Source organism: Cyprinus carpio, chromosome B18 (assembly GCF_018340385.1).
Source record: "Cyprinus carpio isolate SPL01 chromosome B18, ASM1834038v1, whole genome shotgun sequence".
Classification (NCBI taxonomy): Eukaryota; Metazoa; Chordata; class Actinopteri; order Cypriniformes; family Cyprinidae; genus Cyprinus; species Cyprinus carpio.
The window spans coordinates 16,525,899-16,542,272 of record NC_056614.1 but is presented as its reverse complement, the minus strand read 5'-3'; the positions used below and the strand labels follow the sequence as shown (position 1 = coordinate 16,542,272).

Here is a 16,374-nt window from a genome sequence, read left to right as displayed (position 1 = left end):
ATTATTATTTATTTATTTTGTGATAATTTCTTTCACCATGTCCACCATATTTGTTGTACTGTTTTTGTAATGAGCATGTCATATTCTAGGACTTTTCTTTGCCTTGTCATGTAAATTTGGCTAAAAATAGGTATCTTAAAAGACAGTAATATATTTAAAATACATTTATTTCATACTAAGTTTAAATCTATTAACATATTTACTGACATATTGCTAGAGACTTACTGATATGAAAATTATGATTAAACTTTATTGGGAGTACTACTTGTGCACAATGCACATTTCTTAATATTAAGCCTAAAATGTGTTTAATTGTCACTAATGATGAAGATTGTATGATCGTTGAATAATACCGGTATTTACTTGCAATAGTTCCACTTTAGCACAATCAAATATCCTTAAGTATGTCTTTAGTTGGACTTCTGCACAATTAAAGTGCACTAAGTACAAAATTAGTCCAATTTTGCAGACTTTAAGTATACCAGTTTAGTATACCAAAAGTCCATTTGCAGGGTATTTTTATTAAGTACATAAATATGTAAATGTACTTGTAGTATTTTTTACTAGGATACATTTTGTACTTCACCTATGATGCCTTAAAATGCCTAAAAATACTTTACTGCCAGAGTATCAATGAGTGATTCACAAGGGAATGAAGACATGGTGGAACTCTCCATTGAGACTAGAGAGCTGTTCCTCAGCCAGGGTCTGTGAGAGGAAAAGACTTTAGTAATAATACTTCCATTAGAACAATTGGCACATAGATTAGAGGCGCCACACTTAATATTTTCCTGCAGTGTTTTAGTGGAGGCTTACTTGAGGACTTATTTAATGGTCTATTTGGCACATTGCTTTATTGCTTCTTTTCATCATGAGGTTTGTTTTTGCAAACATTGCATAAATCAATTTGGTAAGGATCTCTTTTGTGGTGCACACTGGGTGGCCAACTGCATTATCACGCAAAACATTCACATTTACCATTCTGTGTGCCGTCTAATAGCCAAAGGCAAAGTTAAAGTCTGTCAAAGATGTGGTTTCACAGGCTTTCCCGTGGGCTTTCTGTATCAACAAACTCCACATTTCCATTACTGATGAGATTTGGGCCTGAGCTCCAGTGAGTTGGTTATGAAACCTCTCTGAAGAGACACTAAAACAACACAACGCCATTCATGTGCCAAGTCAGCACACACGCTCTCGACAGTCTTGTATGCATGATGCAACTGAAGAAATCTGTGAGTTTTTAATGAGGAGAGGGTGGAAAAAAGGTCTTCCTCAAAGCGTTCCCGAGTTTTAGTTTGAAAAAGGAGTTAGAGTGCGCCTGGAGATACGATAGCAAATTAATTCTAGTGTTTTTCTTTTTTCTGTTTCACAGAGAAAGGCAATATATGATTCTTCTTGAAATGCCTATCTCACTTTCCTCTTCCTCTCAGTGCTAATAGAATAGTCATGCAGTCAATTTCTCCAAATCAGCCAAGCAATACAGACATTTCTGTTGCTGTGGATTTATCATTCGAACAGATCCAGAGCTTATTTGGAGTCTGATCTTAGTATGTCTGCATTTCAGTAGATGTGTTAAATGGCATTTGACATTTCAGGACAAAAGCTGTAAAGGAAAGCTTATATTGACATGCACACTCCTTATTGATGGTAATTAATATAGATCTCAATTGTCCTCTCATTCACATTTATTGTAAAGTCGGACTGTCCAATATGCCGATATTGTTCAAGTGACACCGCGGTGCTGAATCGAAGAGGTCTGTTTTATGGGTGACGTTCAAACACTGGCACTAGTTTTAAATTTCCCCTAGACACTGATAAAGCTGACTCAGCTCACAATAAAAGCGCCATTCTAGCTGTCAGCTCCGGCAGGGAGAGGCGTGATTGGAGCGTGCTGTCCAGGCTGTAGTTTATGAGCATGAGGATGAGAATATTGATCAATACTTCTGCGAGACTTGCTTTGCACATGGCACTTTTTCTCCCATCAGTCAATCACAGGCTTTTCTCAAATTGCTTTCCTTCTCTCAGTCTGCTCTCCACCTTATTTCTGCTCATGTTGCATAAACACACAAACACAGGCTCAGTGCTATAGGTTTGATTCCTACAATTCGATGATTATATGTGGTGATTCTTTCTGATACTAGATTACCAATATTGGATATTTAATTGTGCGTGCACATTTCCCCTAATTTAGATTACATTTGTAATACTGTAGTGCCTGAATTCACTTGTAGCATTTAAAATGGTTGATTTTATTTTTTTATGTATTATTTGTAATTAATTAAAAAAAAAAGTTGAGTTTAATAAAATGTCAATATCTGCCTTTTATTCGTTAGCGGCCATAACATTATCAGTAGATAAAATAATTAATAATAATTAAAATGTGCCAATAATTACCACTAAATTGATGATATCATGTAAGACAGTTTGTAGGATGAAACAGTAGCACTAATAGAAACAATGTTATTTTGGACAATCTAGGCATATTGTCAACAGGATAAAAAAAAATAACTAAAAGATATTGCCATACTACCCCTGCTGATTGATTACATTAAGGATTGCAAACATTTTTCTATTACAAGTTTTCTCAAATGTTCTTTCTAAATATGCAAATGATACATTATCTAATTAAATATGCATTAATTTGCATACATTTTCAGAACAGAAATCTGAACACTGGATTTAGCTGGAAAAAAAATGGATTGAAATTCTGACTTGAATTCTTAATTGTAATTGAAATGGATAAAGTGTGATAAAAACAACACTTAAAAGTGTATTTTGAATATTTTCTCCACTAGTTTGAAACAGCACTTATGAAAAAACAGATAGCCTAAAATCTCACCATTGACCAATGAATGAAAAAAGTTGTCGTGCATGTAGCGTCTCACCTTAAGTTTGCCTTTTTTGCTTTGCTTGCTGAGATTTTTCTTTAGAGAGTATTGTTTCATAATGTTTCCAACTAAGCAAGATTTTTTCCAATTTTTCCATAGATACCATATTGGCATGTCATTCATTTGACAGGACTAAATCTGGAAGGAGCAGGTGGTCAGGGAAAGGTTTGGGTTCGGCCCAGCTTGGTCTTGACTGGAGTCTGAAATGATGTTCTTTCCAAGTCAGTATGTCGTTGGCTAAAGTGCCCAAAATAATTAACATGACAGTCTCATAAGCAGGAAGACCATGTGGCAAGACTCCCAGATTACCTTCATTCATTCCAGACTTCTACTGTATGAGTGAAGAAATGTCTGTTGCTCTACTGCTGCTCATATGAAGAATAATAGAGACATGTCATTAGGGCTCAAGCCTGGAGGGCGAAGAGCCCTATTGTTTTCCTTAGGATTATTTTTTTTTTTTTTTTCTTTATTCTTTATTCCTCTAATTTTTTTCCAAGGGTTCGGGGGCTTTTGGGACCCTTAACATGCTTAAAAAGTCTTGAAAATTGGCACACACCTTGGAATCTGCGGCCATTAGGGCCGGGCAGAGACTGGTACATGGGCGTGGCACAGGGGCTCTACAGCGCCCCCTGGAATATTGAGGGCCATATATCATCCATACTTGCACGTATACATATGAAACTCGGTACACATGTAGATCTCATCAAACCAAACAACTTTCACACTGCATGTCATAAGCTCCGCCCAACAGGAAGTTGGCTATTTAGGGTTTTGTGAAAAACACATGCTCTGGAATTTGATATACTCCTCTGAGGAACTCCACCCGTTCGCCACAAAAATCGGTGAACATGATCTCAAGACATTGGGGATGCTAAATTGCGAAGATAATTTTTGATATCTCGAACGGTTTGTCCGTGGCGAGGCGTTGAAATTATGGCGAGAAATGAGTAACAGGAAATGTCTAATAACATTCACATACATTAACTGATTTAGATCAAACTTCATCGGTTTGTTCGATGTATGATGCCCGATCGCATATATGTGACTATTAGGAGTCAAAGTTACAGCGCCACCAACTGGCAGCAGGAAGTGTGTCATTTTCAAAATGCTTTGAATTCAGCATCTTATTTTTACTCGATTTGCTTCAAACTTCATCAGAATAATGATAAAACACGGCCGATGTAGATCTGTTGTGGGGATATTGATATCTAACATAGTGTTGCCATGGCAACACTTCAAACTTGAATATTCTTTTCTGGGGATTTTGAGGCAGATAACATGCTCAGAATTACATAAAACTCAGAACACATATCAGTATTAATGATAGCTAGACACTGGCAAAAGCTCATGAACGGGCTTGGAGGAGCCACTCTATAGCGCCACCTTTTGTCAAAAGTGGTGGGGTTAGTTTTAGCTACAGACACCAAACTCGGTACATAAATTGTTCTTATCAAGACGGACAACTTTCTCATTTACAGTCATCAGCTACGACCAACAGGAAGTCGGTTATATTGATTTGAATATGGATTTTTGGAAAAATATAGCTGTGAATTAATGCATACTGCTCAGAGCAGAATTACAGTATACACACCAAACTTTGTCTACATGATGCCAAAACATTGAGGAACTTAAATTGCGAATGGATTTTGGATAGCTTGAACGGTTTCGCCGTAGCGATTTATTGAAATAACAGTAAAAAAGTAAACATAAATTGTCTTATATTTCTTAAAGTGCAGCTTCCAAACACTTCAAAATTTTTATATATAGAGGACAAGTCATTCTGAGCAAATATGCATAGTTTCACGACTTTACAATGCTCTATGGATAATAGAAAATTAAAAAAACTATCAGTCATCTGATATCACTCTGAGGCCACTCTCTCTGTGTGAGAAAAAGGAGGGGGCTGAGTCACTCTGATGGCTCTGCCATTGCCATATGAAGAATGTGTGTGTGTTGAGAGTATGTGTGTGACAGAGAAAGAGAGAGAGAGAGAGAGAGAGAGAGATATCAAGCTATCCAGAGAGAGAGATACTTAAACATCTCTTTAATCATCAGAAAAAAAAAATCAGTATTTTAAATTGATATTGTTTATGTTGTTGCTAATGGTGTTTTTTTTTTTTTTTTTTTTTTTTTTTCAAAAAATCATAGACTGCATAGTCTTCACTGTTTAAAACTAAATTAGGTGGGGTTCGTTTTTTATGTTACAAAGGTTATTTAGGTGGGTTTTTTTTTTTTCAAAAAAATCTGAAACAAATCAAATGTAAATAACTGCATAGTCTTCACTGTTTAAAACTAATTATAGATTAATCATTTTTGATGTTACAGAGGTTATTTAGTCAGAAGCAGTGAGCACTTGTATTTTTCTTTGACAGCATAAGATTTATTATTAGTTTGCTTTCACTTTAAGAACCAATCACGGGTTTAATATACACATGCCTTTTCTTTCTGAACTGTTAACATTAAGAAATATGCCTAACTGACTGTGTTTACTAGGATATTCCCCAAAACGCGCATTTAGATGTTATTATGTATTTATTGATCCATGCACAAAAAAGCGAAAGATAGCTCAGTTTAGTATTCGCGCGTGCGGCTGTCTGTGTGCGTGCACGCGCTTCAGATGTGTGCGGTGAAAACTCAAACAGCGCTCGACTGTTCCGCGAACAATCCCGAGCGTTTTATATGCTCACCTTGTGCCTTATACCGAGTCCTAATCGGTGAGTTTGAACGAGAATGCACCCGTTGACGGACATTATGTGAAAATGTAGACAGTGCCAAATAAGCTGCCTATTTATATAACAGATATCGATGTTGTACGTGTGCTATCGATGCATCGATCGATCCATATCGATGAATCAATACACCCCTAATATATCAAATGTAAATAACTCCATAGTCTTCGCTGTTTAAAAATAAAATATAGATTAATCGTTTTTGATTTTACAAAGGTTATTTAGGTGTTTTTTTTTTAGGTGCTATCGATGCATCGATCCATATCGATGAATCAATACACCCCTAATATATATATATATAATTATATATATATAATAATAATAATAATTTCAAACATATATATATACATATATATAATTGCATAGGTTTATAATAATAATAATAATAATAATAATTTCAAACTCATTTAAATACTGACCTATGACATCCTGTGACATGACATGTATCTGAATTTACACAAACTCGTGATGTAACAGTAAAACAGTTCAGCTCACAGATGAAGACTAAGCTGTAATGCCGGCAAAAATATTTCACAAATGCTTATAGATCAATAAAATCATTAAACATGCTATGCACGGCGTGCATCATTATTAGTTACTTGATATTCTGATGATATTTTCCAAGCACATTTTTCCAATTCCACATCCCATCAGTCTTAATAACTACTATACATTTGGTATTTGATCATTTATGAGTGATATATAATTGTCCATTATTGCTGGAAGTGAAAAAAAACTGCTTATATTCAGGAGTGCTGAATTATTAGGCATGTTTTCTTTTACTGATAAAATTAGCCAAAAAAATAACATACTGTTCTGCAGATGTTATAACATATCACATGAAAGTAATTATTTTTTGTAAAGAGGTTTTTGAATGTTCCTTATGGTAAGATGGATATATATTGTAGATTTTTTTTTTTTTTCAGTGAAAGTAATGTGTAAACAGCATCATGTAATATTTTTTATGATGGTTAGTTGCATATTTGTCTATTTTAGTTTCCATAAAGTTACTCTTAAAAAGCTCATTTTTATTCCATCTTCTATTCTGAAAAGTCTTAATTCTTAATTCTTTTGCAGTTAACTTGTGTCTTTTCTCCACCTGTCAATTTCTGTATTGCAATAGTTTTGAATAATTCTCATGGGGATTTGGTAAAATATGCTTGGGAAAAAAAAATCAGAATATCAACATGCCTAATAATTGTGCACACAGTGTAAATCAATAAAGGTTTTAGTAACACTTTATAATAAGGTGTAAATTGTAAACATTAGTAAATGAGCATGAACAATATATTTTCACAGAATTTGTTAATGTTTGTTGATTTTAGTTCACAGTGCATTAACTAATGTTAACAGATAACATTTTTTTTTTTTAAGTTTTGACTATTAACTGACATTGACATGCTATATAATTATTGTTCATGTTAAATAATATAGTTAATGTTAATAACTGAAACCTTATTCAAAGTGTTACTAAAGTTTTATATATTGTTCTGTGTGTGTGTGTGTGTGTGTCTTTCATAGTCTTGATGGTTTGGATTAACCCTTTATTTGCTGAATCCTTAAAACCAGACTGCCATAGAGTTACTGTAAATGCATGTGCCCGCTGGGCACAATTTTCCTGATGCCACCGGGGCGGTGTTTGCACTGATGGCTTGAGCCCGCCATCGCTGCTTGCAGCTATATTTTTAACATTGTGATCCTGTATGGTTCTGGCCTTCCAGGTTCTGGTTCTATCTGTTGTATGTTTCACAGAATGCTGTGCTACAATATGCCCTAATATTACTAATTTTTAGAAAACCTCAACCTGGTCTCAGTTCAGTGTTGATATACTGATTTAGTGACCATCTTGCTATGCCTTTAAAAGGTTTCAGACCCTGTTCACTTGGTCCCACTATTGCTATGGTAACAGTTAATGTGTTCCAAAGTGTCTCCCCCTCCCCGTTATGTTGGTCTCATCAACACAAGGGAGGTGTTAGAATCTAATTGGTTTGGCACCTCAAGTGGGGCTGATTTCAAAGGCAGGAAAACCTTTTCCCTCATTAATAGGATCTGTCATTGCATAAAAGAAAGAAAGGAAGGGTGGAAATCATGTTAATCACTCTCCATTTTTGTTTTTCTGTGAAATACAATATTGTACTTATCATTCACAGCGGCGTGACCGTGGCATCAGATGGTAATACTATGGTACAATTCCGAAAAAATGTGGTAGTACTTTTCAGTACTTTTATTATATGTGACATCTGCCCTAACGCACAACTTTTGATGTGTAAAAACTCAAACATCCATTATAATCTTTGTAATAATTTGAGCTCAGTAATAATCTCTAAACGTTTGATTCACTCTGTTGCATTGCTATGACAGCCACTCTGAGATGAGGTTTCAGGTGCCTGGAAGAATGTAACATTGCTGAAACTATCTGCAAATTATGCATTGTGCATCTCTGTCTCTGTCAGGAGCTGTGGAGGTGAGAAAAGAAGGACTTGAGGCACAGATCAACCGACTGGCTGAGCTGATTGGACGTCTGGAGAATAAGGTAAGAGGTTCGTCTTATAATACTGAGAGGTCAAGTGCTTCCTCCTTGGAAGCGTCTTATAATAGCAAGAGGTCTAAATCCACAGACCTGTGCAGATGCAATCCAGTGTATTAAGACAGTGTAATTTAAAATACATTGTAAATATAAAATATAAGAAATTAAAAACATAAATGGAAAGATATAGCTTAGTTTCTGGTTTTATGGCAAATGATAACATAATAATGCATAGATTTCAAAGGTGTTTTGTATTCGTTTCAAATAAAAATGAAATATCACATAAGTAACGCAAAAGAGTATATGTTTCAGAGGGTGGCAGGTGTTGACTGTGAGGGCTGTTACACTGGTCTGTAAATTGGCCTTGCTTGTTACTGCATTGTTGTAGTTATTTTTTTATGCATAAAGCTAATAAGACTTTGATGCAACTTGATTTGATCAAATGGTATGTCATTATAAGCAAATATTAGTGGATGTTTGATGGCCATCTCATATGTGACCCTGGACAACAACACCAGTCATAAGGGTCCATTTTTCCATCTGAAATCTGAATAAATAATCTTTCCATTGATGTATGGTTAGTTAGGATAGGACAATATTTGGCCAATTTAAAACTTTTTGAAAATCAAGAATCTGAGGGTGCAAAAAAAATCTAAATATTTAGAAAATTGCCTTTAAAGTTGTCCAAATGAAGTTTTAAGCAATGCATATTACTAATCAAAAATTAAGTTTTGATATATTTACAGTATGATATTTACAAAATATTTTCATGGAACATGATCTCTACTTGATATCCTAATGATTTTTGGCATAAAAGAAAAATCAATAATTTTGACCCATACAATGTATAGGTGGCTATTGCTACAAATATACCAGTGCTACTTATGACTGGTGTCACATATACGACCATTCATAAGTTTAGGGTAAGTTTTTTTTTTTTTTTTTTAGAAAAAAATATACTTTTATTTAGCAAGGATGCATTGATCAAATGTGTCAGTAAAGGCATTTACAGTTTCACAGAAGATTTCTGTTTCAAATAAATGCTGTGCTTTTGAACTTTCTATTCATCAAGAAATCCTTAAAAAAGTACAGTATATCATGATTATCACAAAAATATTAAGCAGCAGAACTGTGTACAGCAATAGTCATTTGACACTGAAGACTGGAGACATGTTGCTGAAAATTCAGCTTTGCCATCACAGGAATCAATTATGTTTTAAAATATATTAAAATAGAAAACAATTCTATTAAATTGAAATAATGTTTCACCATATTGCTATTTTTACTGTATTGTTATCAAATAAATGCAGCCTTAAAGGGTAACCTGTAAATATCAAATGGGATTTTCGTTGGTCTAAAAACACAAACCCAGAGAGGGAACTTTGTTTCCTCGTTTTATAAGTCCAATGGATGATTAGCAAGTAAAGGATGTGACACACCAAAACGACAACAAAGAACTAGCATTGACAAAAGCTGACTGTGAAGTCGTCTCATGCTGTGTGCGTCTGGGCTAAAGTTGCACTTGAACACACCATGACGAACATAGACACCTACGTTTTGTGGCTGAGTTAGAGGAAATGAGTCTATGTTCATCATTTATAAAGAGAAGCGGAAACTAGCACTGTAGATATATATATATGCCATGTCATTAATGAAAATCTGTGTGTATCGGAATAGCTCAACAATGGCCCAATGTTCGCTGACCATCAGCTTTGTGTGTCATGGCCTTTATGTGTCTGTACCTCCTGTACCTAAAATGCAGCTCTATTACAGTACATCCACTTATGCACACACATGCACACTCTGATAATTACACACATTCATATGTAAAGCCCTGAGAGGAGATTCAGATTGCATTTAGCAAAGCCCGTAATCTTTTCCTCCTATAGTTATTACTTTCTTTGCTCAGGAGAGCAGTGAAGAAGGGCAGGAATGATACGGTGAAACAAAGAAAGCAATTAAACAAACCTGTCAGCCACAGTACTGCTCTAGCAGATGACTGTTTTTACCATTATATTCTTTTCACTCAACATCCATGTGAATTTTCTTTTGTGGTTAAACATTATTTCACCATCTCTCTCTGCTTTGCTCAGTCATTTTATCATGTGTGTCTGATAGACATTGAGCACAGTGGACTAATAGAGTTCCCAGTTAATAATGGAGTTTCTGGCAGACAGGTTCTTATTGCTGGAGCTAAGAATAGCCAAACCAACACAACTGGTTTATTCCTCTCTCAATGGAAGGGTGGTTCTGACACATCCTGGTGAATCCTGGTGAGACGGGATGAATTGGAGGATATCTGGAGTTGAGCAGCAGAAACTCCTGTGGTACAGACAGATTAACAAGGATACAAGCATATTCAATCAATTTTATAATGCAGGAAGAGAAATATCATGAAGAGTGTCATTTTAAATTAATTAACTATTATTTTGTGATATGCACTACTGTTCAAAAAATAGGGTTCAGAATGATTTTTTTTTTTAAGAAATGAAAATGTTTATTCAACAGGGAGGCTATAAATTGATCTGAGGTGACAGTAGAAACATTTTTAATGTTAATAACATTCTATTCATCAAAGAAATAAAAAAATGGATCACAGTTTCAATTTCAATGTTTAACTGTTGTCAACATTGATAATAATAAGAAAATTACCTAAAGAACAAAATCAACATAATACAATAATAACTGAAGCATAAAAACAGTAAAAAATAATAAAATATTAAATTCAAATAAAAATTTAGCGTTGCCATCACAGGAATAAATCAAATTTAAAACATTAAAATAGAAAACTCCTTTTTTAAATTGTAATAATATATCAGTGTTACAGTTTTTTACTGTATTTTTGGTCAATTAAATGCAGCCTTGGTGAGCATAAGAGACTTCTTTTAAAAACATTTCAAAAATCTTACCAACTCCAAACCTCTGAACGATAGTGTATGAAATAGTTACTGCATAGTTACTGTTTATTATACTGTTTATTTACTGACTTTCATCTGATGGACTCAGATGCTTTACACAATAGTACTATTAGCTTGTTTGAATAGAAATAATTGAGTGTGTTTTTTTATCTAATGCTACTCCTACTTTGACCTAATGCTACTACAAATATATATATATATATATATATATATATATATATATATATATATATATATATATATATAATATATATATATACAGGTCCTTCTCAAAAAATTTGCATATTGTGAAAAAGTTCATTATTTTCCATAATGTAATGATAAAAATTAAACTTTCATATATTTTAGATTCATTGCACACCAACTGAAATATTTCAGGTCTTTTATTGTTTTAATACTGATGATTTTGGCATACAGCTCATGAAAACCCAAAATTCCTATCTCAAAAAATTAGCATATCATGAAAAGGTTCTCTAAACGAGCTATTAACCTAATCATCTGAATCAACTAATTAACTCTAAACACCTGCAAAAGATTCCTGAGGCTTTTAAAAACTCCCAGCCCGGTTCATTACTCAAAACCGCAATCATGGGTAAGACTGCCGACCTGACTGCTGTCCAGAAGGCCATCATTGACACTCTCAAGCGAGAGGGTAAGACACAGAAAAAATTTCTGAACGAATAGGCTGTTCCCAGAGTGCTGTATCAAGGCACCTCAGTGGGAAGTCTGTGGGAAGGAAAAAGTGTGGCAAAAAACGCTGCACAACGAGAAGAGGTGACCGGACCCTGAGGAAGATTGTGGAGAAGGACCGATTCCAGACCTTGGGGGACCTGCGGAAGCAGTGGACTGAGTCTGGAGTAGAAACATCCAGAGCCACCGTGCACAGGCGTGTGCTTTTGAACCAGAAACAGCGGCAGAAGCGCCTGACCTGGGCTACAGAGAAGCAGCACTGGACTGTTGCTCAGTGGTCCAAAGTACTTTTTTTCGGATGAAAGCAAATTTTGCATGTCATTCGGAAATCAAGGTGCCAGAGTCTGGAGGAAGACTGGGGAGAAGGAAATGCCAAAAATGCCTGAAGTCCAGTGTCAAGTACCCACAGTCAGTGATGGTCTGTGGTACCATGTCAGCTGCTGGTGTTGGTCCACTGTGTTTTATCAAGGGCAGGGTCAATGCAGCTAGCTATCAGGAGATTTTGGAGCACTTCATGCTTCCATCTGCTAAAAAGCTTTATGGAGATGAAGATTTCGTTTTTCAGCACGACCCGGCACCTGCTCATAGTGCCAAAACCACTGGTAAATGGTTTACTGACCATGGTATTACTGTGCTCAATTGGCCTGCCAACTCTCCTGACCTGAACCCCATAGAGAATCTGTGGGATATTGTGAAGAGAAAGTTGAGAGACGCAAGACCCAACACTCTGGATGAGCTTAAGGCCGCTATCGAAGCATCCTGGGCCTCCATAACACCTCAGCAGTGCCACAGGCTGATTGCCTCCATGCCACGCCGCATTGAAGCAGTCATTTCTGCAAAAGGATTCCCGACCAAGTATTGAGTGCATAACTGAACATAATTATTTGAAGGTTGACTTTTTTTGTATTAAAAACACTTTTCTTTTATTGGTCGGATGAAATATGCTAATTTTTTGAGATAGGAATTTTGGGTTTTCATGAGCTGTATGCCAAAATCATCAGTATTAAAACAATAAAAGACCTGAAATATTTCAGTTGGTGTGCAATGAATCTAAAATATATGAAATTAATTTTTATCATTACATTATGGAAAATAATGAACTTTTCACAATGTGCTATTTTTTTGAGAAGGACCTGTATATATATATATATATATATATATATATATATAGACATATATGTACTGTATATATAATTTTATTATTATTTATTAAATTTTATTTTATTTTTTTGGCATGAGAATGTCATTGTATCATGAGGTAAAACAACACAATATTTTGAAATTTTTTTTTTTTTTTTCTAACCAACCCTGCAAGCCCTGCAACCTTTTGCAATTGCAATCGTCATAGTTTGGCTTGCCTTCAAAGTTCTCAAATCAGTGACAGTTTTTTCCAGTTGTCTTGTTGAACTCTAAATTCTTCTGCACAGTCCACTGTGAGATCTGCCATTGTTGATCAGTACAAGACCTGCAGCACAGCTGGGTCTGTGCAGGATTTAACACATGCTCCTCTTAACATCCATCCTCAGAGTCTTCAGTTTAACTAAAATGTCAAACACAGCACTGTACGTCTGTCCTGTTCCCCATTCTCACTGTCACTTTAGCAGACAGGGCAGCCTGACTATAGTGACCCGCTTTGGCTCACAGCTGGAACAGTCATCAGACCGCTCTTGTTGTCTGCATAATGTGCCCCCACAGCTTTAGGAAACGCATAATTTCCTTTTCCATCCAGTTGTGGCACCCTGATAGCCTCCAATCACTGTGGAGACTAACGCTCAAGCCGTTCCTGCAGTATTCATACTCAACAGTGCAGCGGTTGTCATTCTTGCTATTATTTTTGATGGATAACCCACCATCACTTTTCTCAGTGAGAGAGACAGCTGCACGAATTTGTGGCATCATTACCGGCCATTATGTACTCTGTCATTCCCTGATGGGAAAGAATATTCCACACTATCCCTGTTCACTTATGAATGGACTGACAGGAGATACCAGCTCCTCTCTTTTTATGAAGCACATAATGATTCATACATTTCGATGATGTTAACTTTTCAGAGTCAGGGCTGCTGTAAATTCCTCATGAATTCATAAAGTTCCTATTTTTGGAATATAGTGAGAATATTTTAAATATATACAGTTCTTGTTCTCAGCATTTTTTTATTATCTGCTTACATCAGAGTGACAGTTCTTCTAGCCTCTACATGGAAGAAGGGAAATAATACTTGCAGGCTTTCTTTCACTGCTCAGATTCTTCATACTAGAAGACATGCCTGCAAAGAGCAACATTTCTAGTTTGAAAAGAATCAAAGTCAAGAATAAACTAGTATGTCCTTAAAGGATCAGTTCACCTAAAAATGAAAATTCTGTCATTAATTATTTACCCTCATGTTGTTCCAAACCCATGAGACCTTCATTCGTCAAATTAAAATATTTTTTGATTAAATTAAAAATGATTGAAATGTCAGAAAGCTCTCGGATTTCATCAAAAATATCTTAATTTGTGTTCCAAAGATGAAAATGGTCTTATGGGTTTGGAACAACATGAGGGTAAGTAATTAATGACAGAATTTTCATGTGAAATTCTCTGTATTTAATAAAAATCATGACATTTTTTTATCACTTTCTACATGTAAAACCACCTGCCCCAGAGTCAGTATCTAGAAATGTTAATTTCTTCAAAATAGAAAAATGCATGTTTTTTTTCAAAGAAAACTGGAGGACTGAAGAAAGAAGTTAATATAGTTTCACTTCTGTGTTGTTACTTTTTGTCAGATATTTATGAAAACATTTTAAATATCAGACAAATTCAACGTCAGTTGCCGTCCTGAAAGTTTCCATATTTTATTTGCTATGAGTTCCACATCACACAGGCCCTGATGAGTTCTCTATATACTTATTTATATGTTATATGTCAACTCCGTCACACAAATTGTAAAGAAATTTGAGATTTTATGTCCTATTAGTAGCTAGCAACATCCAAAATCTAAATGGCTACTGTATTTATTATGTGTAATGCAAGATTTACTCTTTCATTATTGAACCATCTTGGGCGATTACACACATTAAGGAGAACATGAACTTATTAAACATTTTCATTCAAAATGACTACTTGATACATAAACTTTATTAGTAAAATTGTTTTAGTTCCTTCCTTCCTTTTTTTCTTATTGTAAAGTCAGGCAGATGTGTTTAAGTGATTCATCTCTCATGAGCTCACCTGATTGATTTTTTCGTGAACAGACAGCAGCAGTGAAGGGCAGCTGAGGGGGACAGTGAATAAACTAGTGGCTTTTCTGTTCTGGTTTTTGTTGCAGACAGTTTGGTTTGACCTACATCAGCGACTAACAGACACTGATGGCACAACTAGCGCAGTAAGTACTAAAGCACGTCTTATATACCAAAGAGCATGATGAAAAATGCATAAAATTCTCAAAGAAAATGCATGACCAATTTCACCTTTTCCCTCCATGTTAAAACACAAAAGCAGTGTTAATGCTGAAAAGCAGTGATTAAACCCCTGACAAATCAAGCTTGACTCCTTGTGGGTCTCTTCAGAGCTCCTCATGCTGTTCCACACACCTGCAGCAAATCTGCTACCTGTTCCTCATGATTTAACCACATTTCTTTCTCAGTATGAAAGCACCAACTCTGTCTTTAATACCAGCATGCTCCGGGAGTCATTTGTGCGTCGAAAAGATAAGAGGCAGTATCACACTACTCCTCACCTAGCCACAAATCAGTCCCACTCTGTGGACCAGCGATACACACAGCAGCGCATGATGGGAATGCACAGAAATATCATACTATTTTGTTCAGTTAAAGAGTGGGAGAGCTGGGATTTAATCTCTTGTAGAACTTTGTGATTTAAAAGTTTTAGATCTAATAAAGAAAAGATTGCCGTGCTTAAAAAAAGTGCAACTGAGCTCAGTGTGTAACAGAGATCTTAGCTCAAATTGACTGCCATCTTATTGACATTGGAGGGATCAGGGGTAATTGAATAATTCCTTTTTATCCATTAATCCTTGTCAATTTCAGGACAAAATGGGGGTTTGATCAGGTTCCTCCTGACAGCTTCAGCGTGTGCCTCTGTGTTTGTTGGTTAACACAAGCTTTATTTTGGGACCCGTAAGATATTTCTGGAATTAATTCATCACACCTACAATAATACCAGGCTTTCCTGCAGTGTTATCTGCCGTGAATATTACACAGAGCAGAAAAGAGCCATTTTAAAACAATGACTGTGCCATTTCCGAGCTATTTTGTTTACAAGTGATTATTGCTCCATTTGCGTGTAGTAAATTGCACGCATTTTGACAATTAGATGACAAGAGAACATTTTAAAGAAATGAACCTAATTTTGATAACAAGAAACTTTTTGGTATGAACAGTAATGCTGAGTATTTAAAAGAAAAGGGAGCAGGTACGGGTAGCATTGTAGATCTTTATTACAGCAATAGTGTAATTCTTCACACCTTCATATATTTGAATATGTATGAATGCATATATTAGCATATGATTAACGCTACTTAGGTTTTTGGTGTTCCTCCTGCAAATATTTAATTATAATGATCTTCACACAGGTTGTACATTTCACACATACATAAACAAAATGTACAGGCATCACA

At 35.4% G+C, this 16,374-nt stretch overlaps 1 protein-coding gene across 2 annotated transcripts in view; it reads left to right on the top strand.

Moving 5' to 3' along the window:
- LOC109109318 (N-terminal EF-hand calcium-binding protein 2) overlaps positions 1-16,374 on the top strand; it is a 92,412-nt gene that overhangs the window by 66,764 nt on the left and 9,274 nt on the right. The window contains exons 8-9 of one of the 2 annotated variants that reach the window (XM_042744053.1): positions 8,071-8,150; positions 15,064-15,120. In XM_042744053.1, coding sequence (XP_042599987.1) covers positions 8,071-8,150; positions 15,064-15,120 — 137 coding nt within the window. The remainder of the gene's footprint in view (positions 1-8,070; positions 8,151-15,063; positions 15,121-16,374) is intronic. The other variant, XM_042744054.1, reaches the window with a different exon arrangement.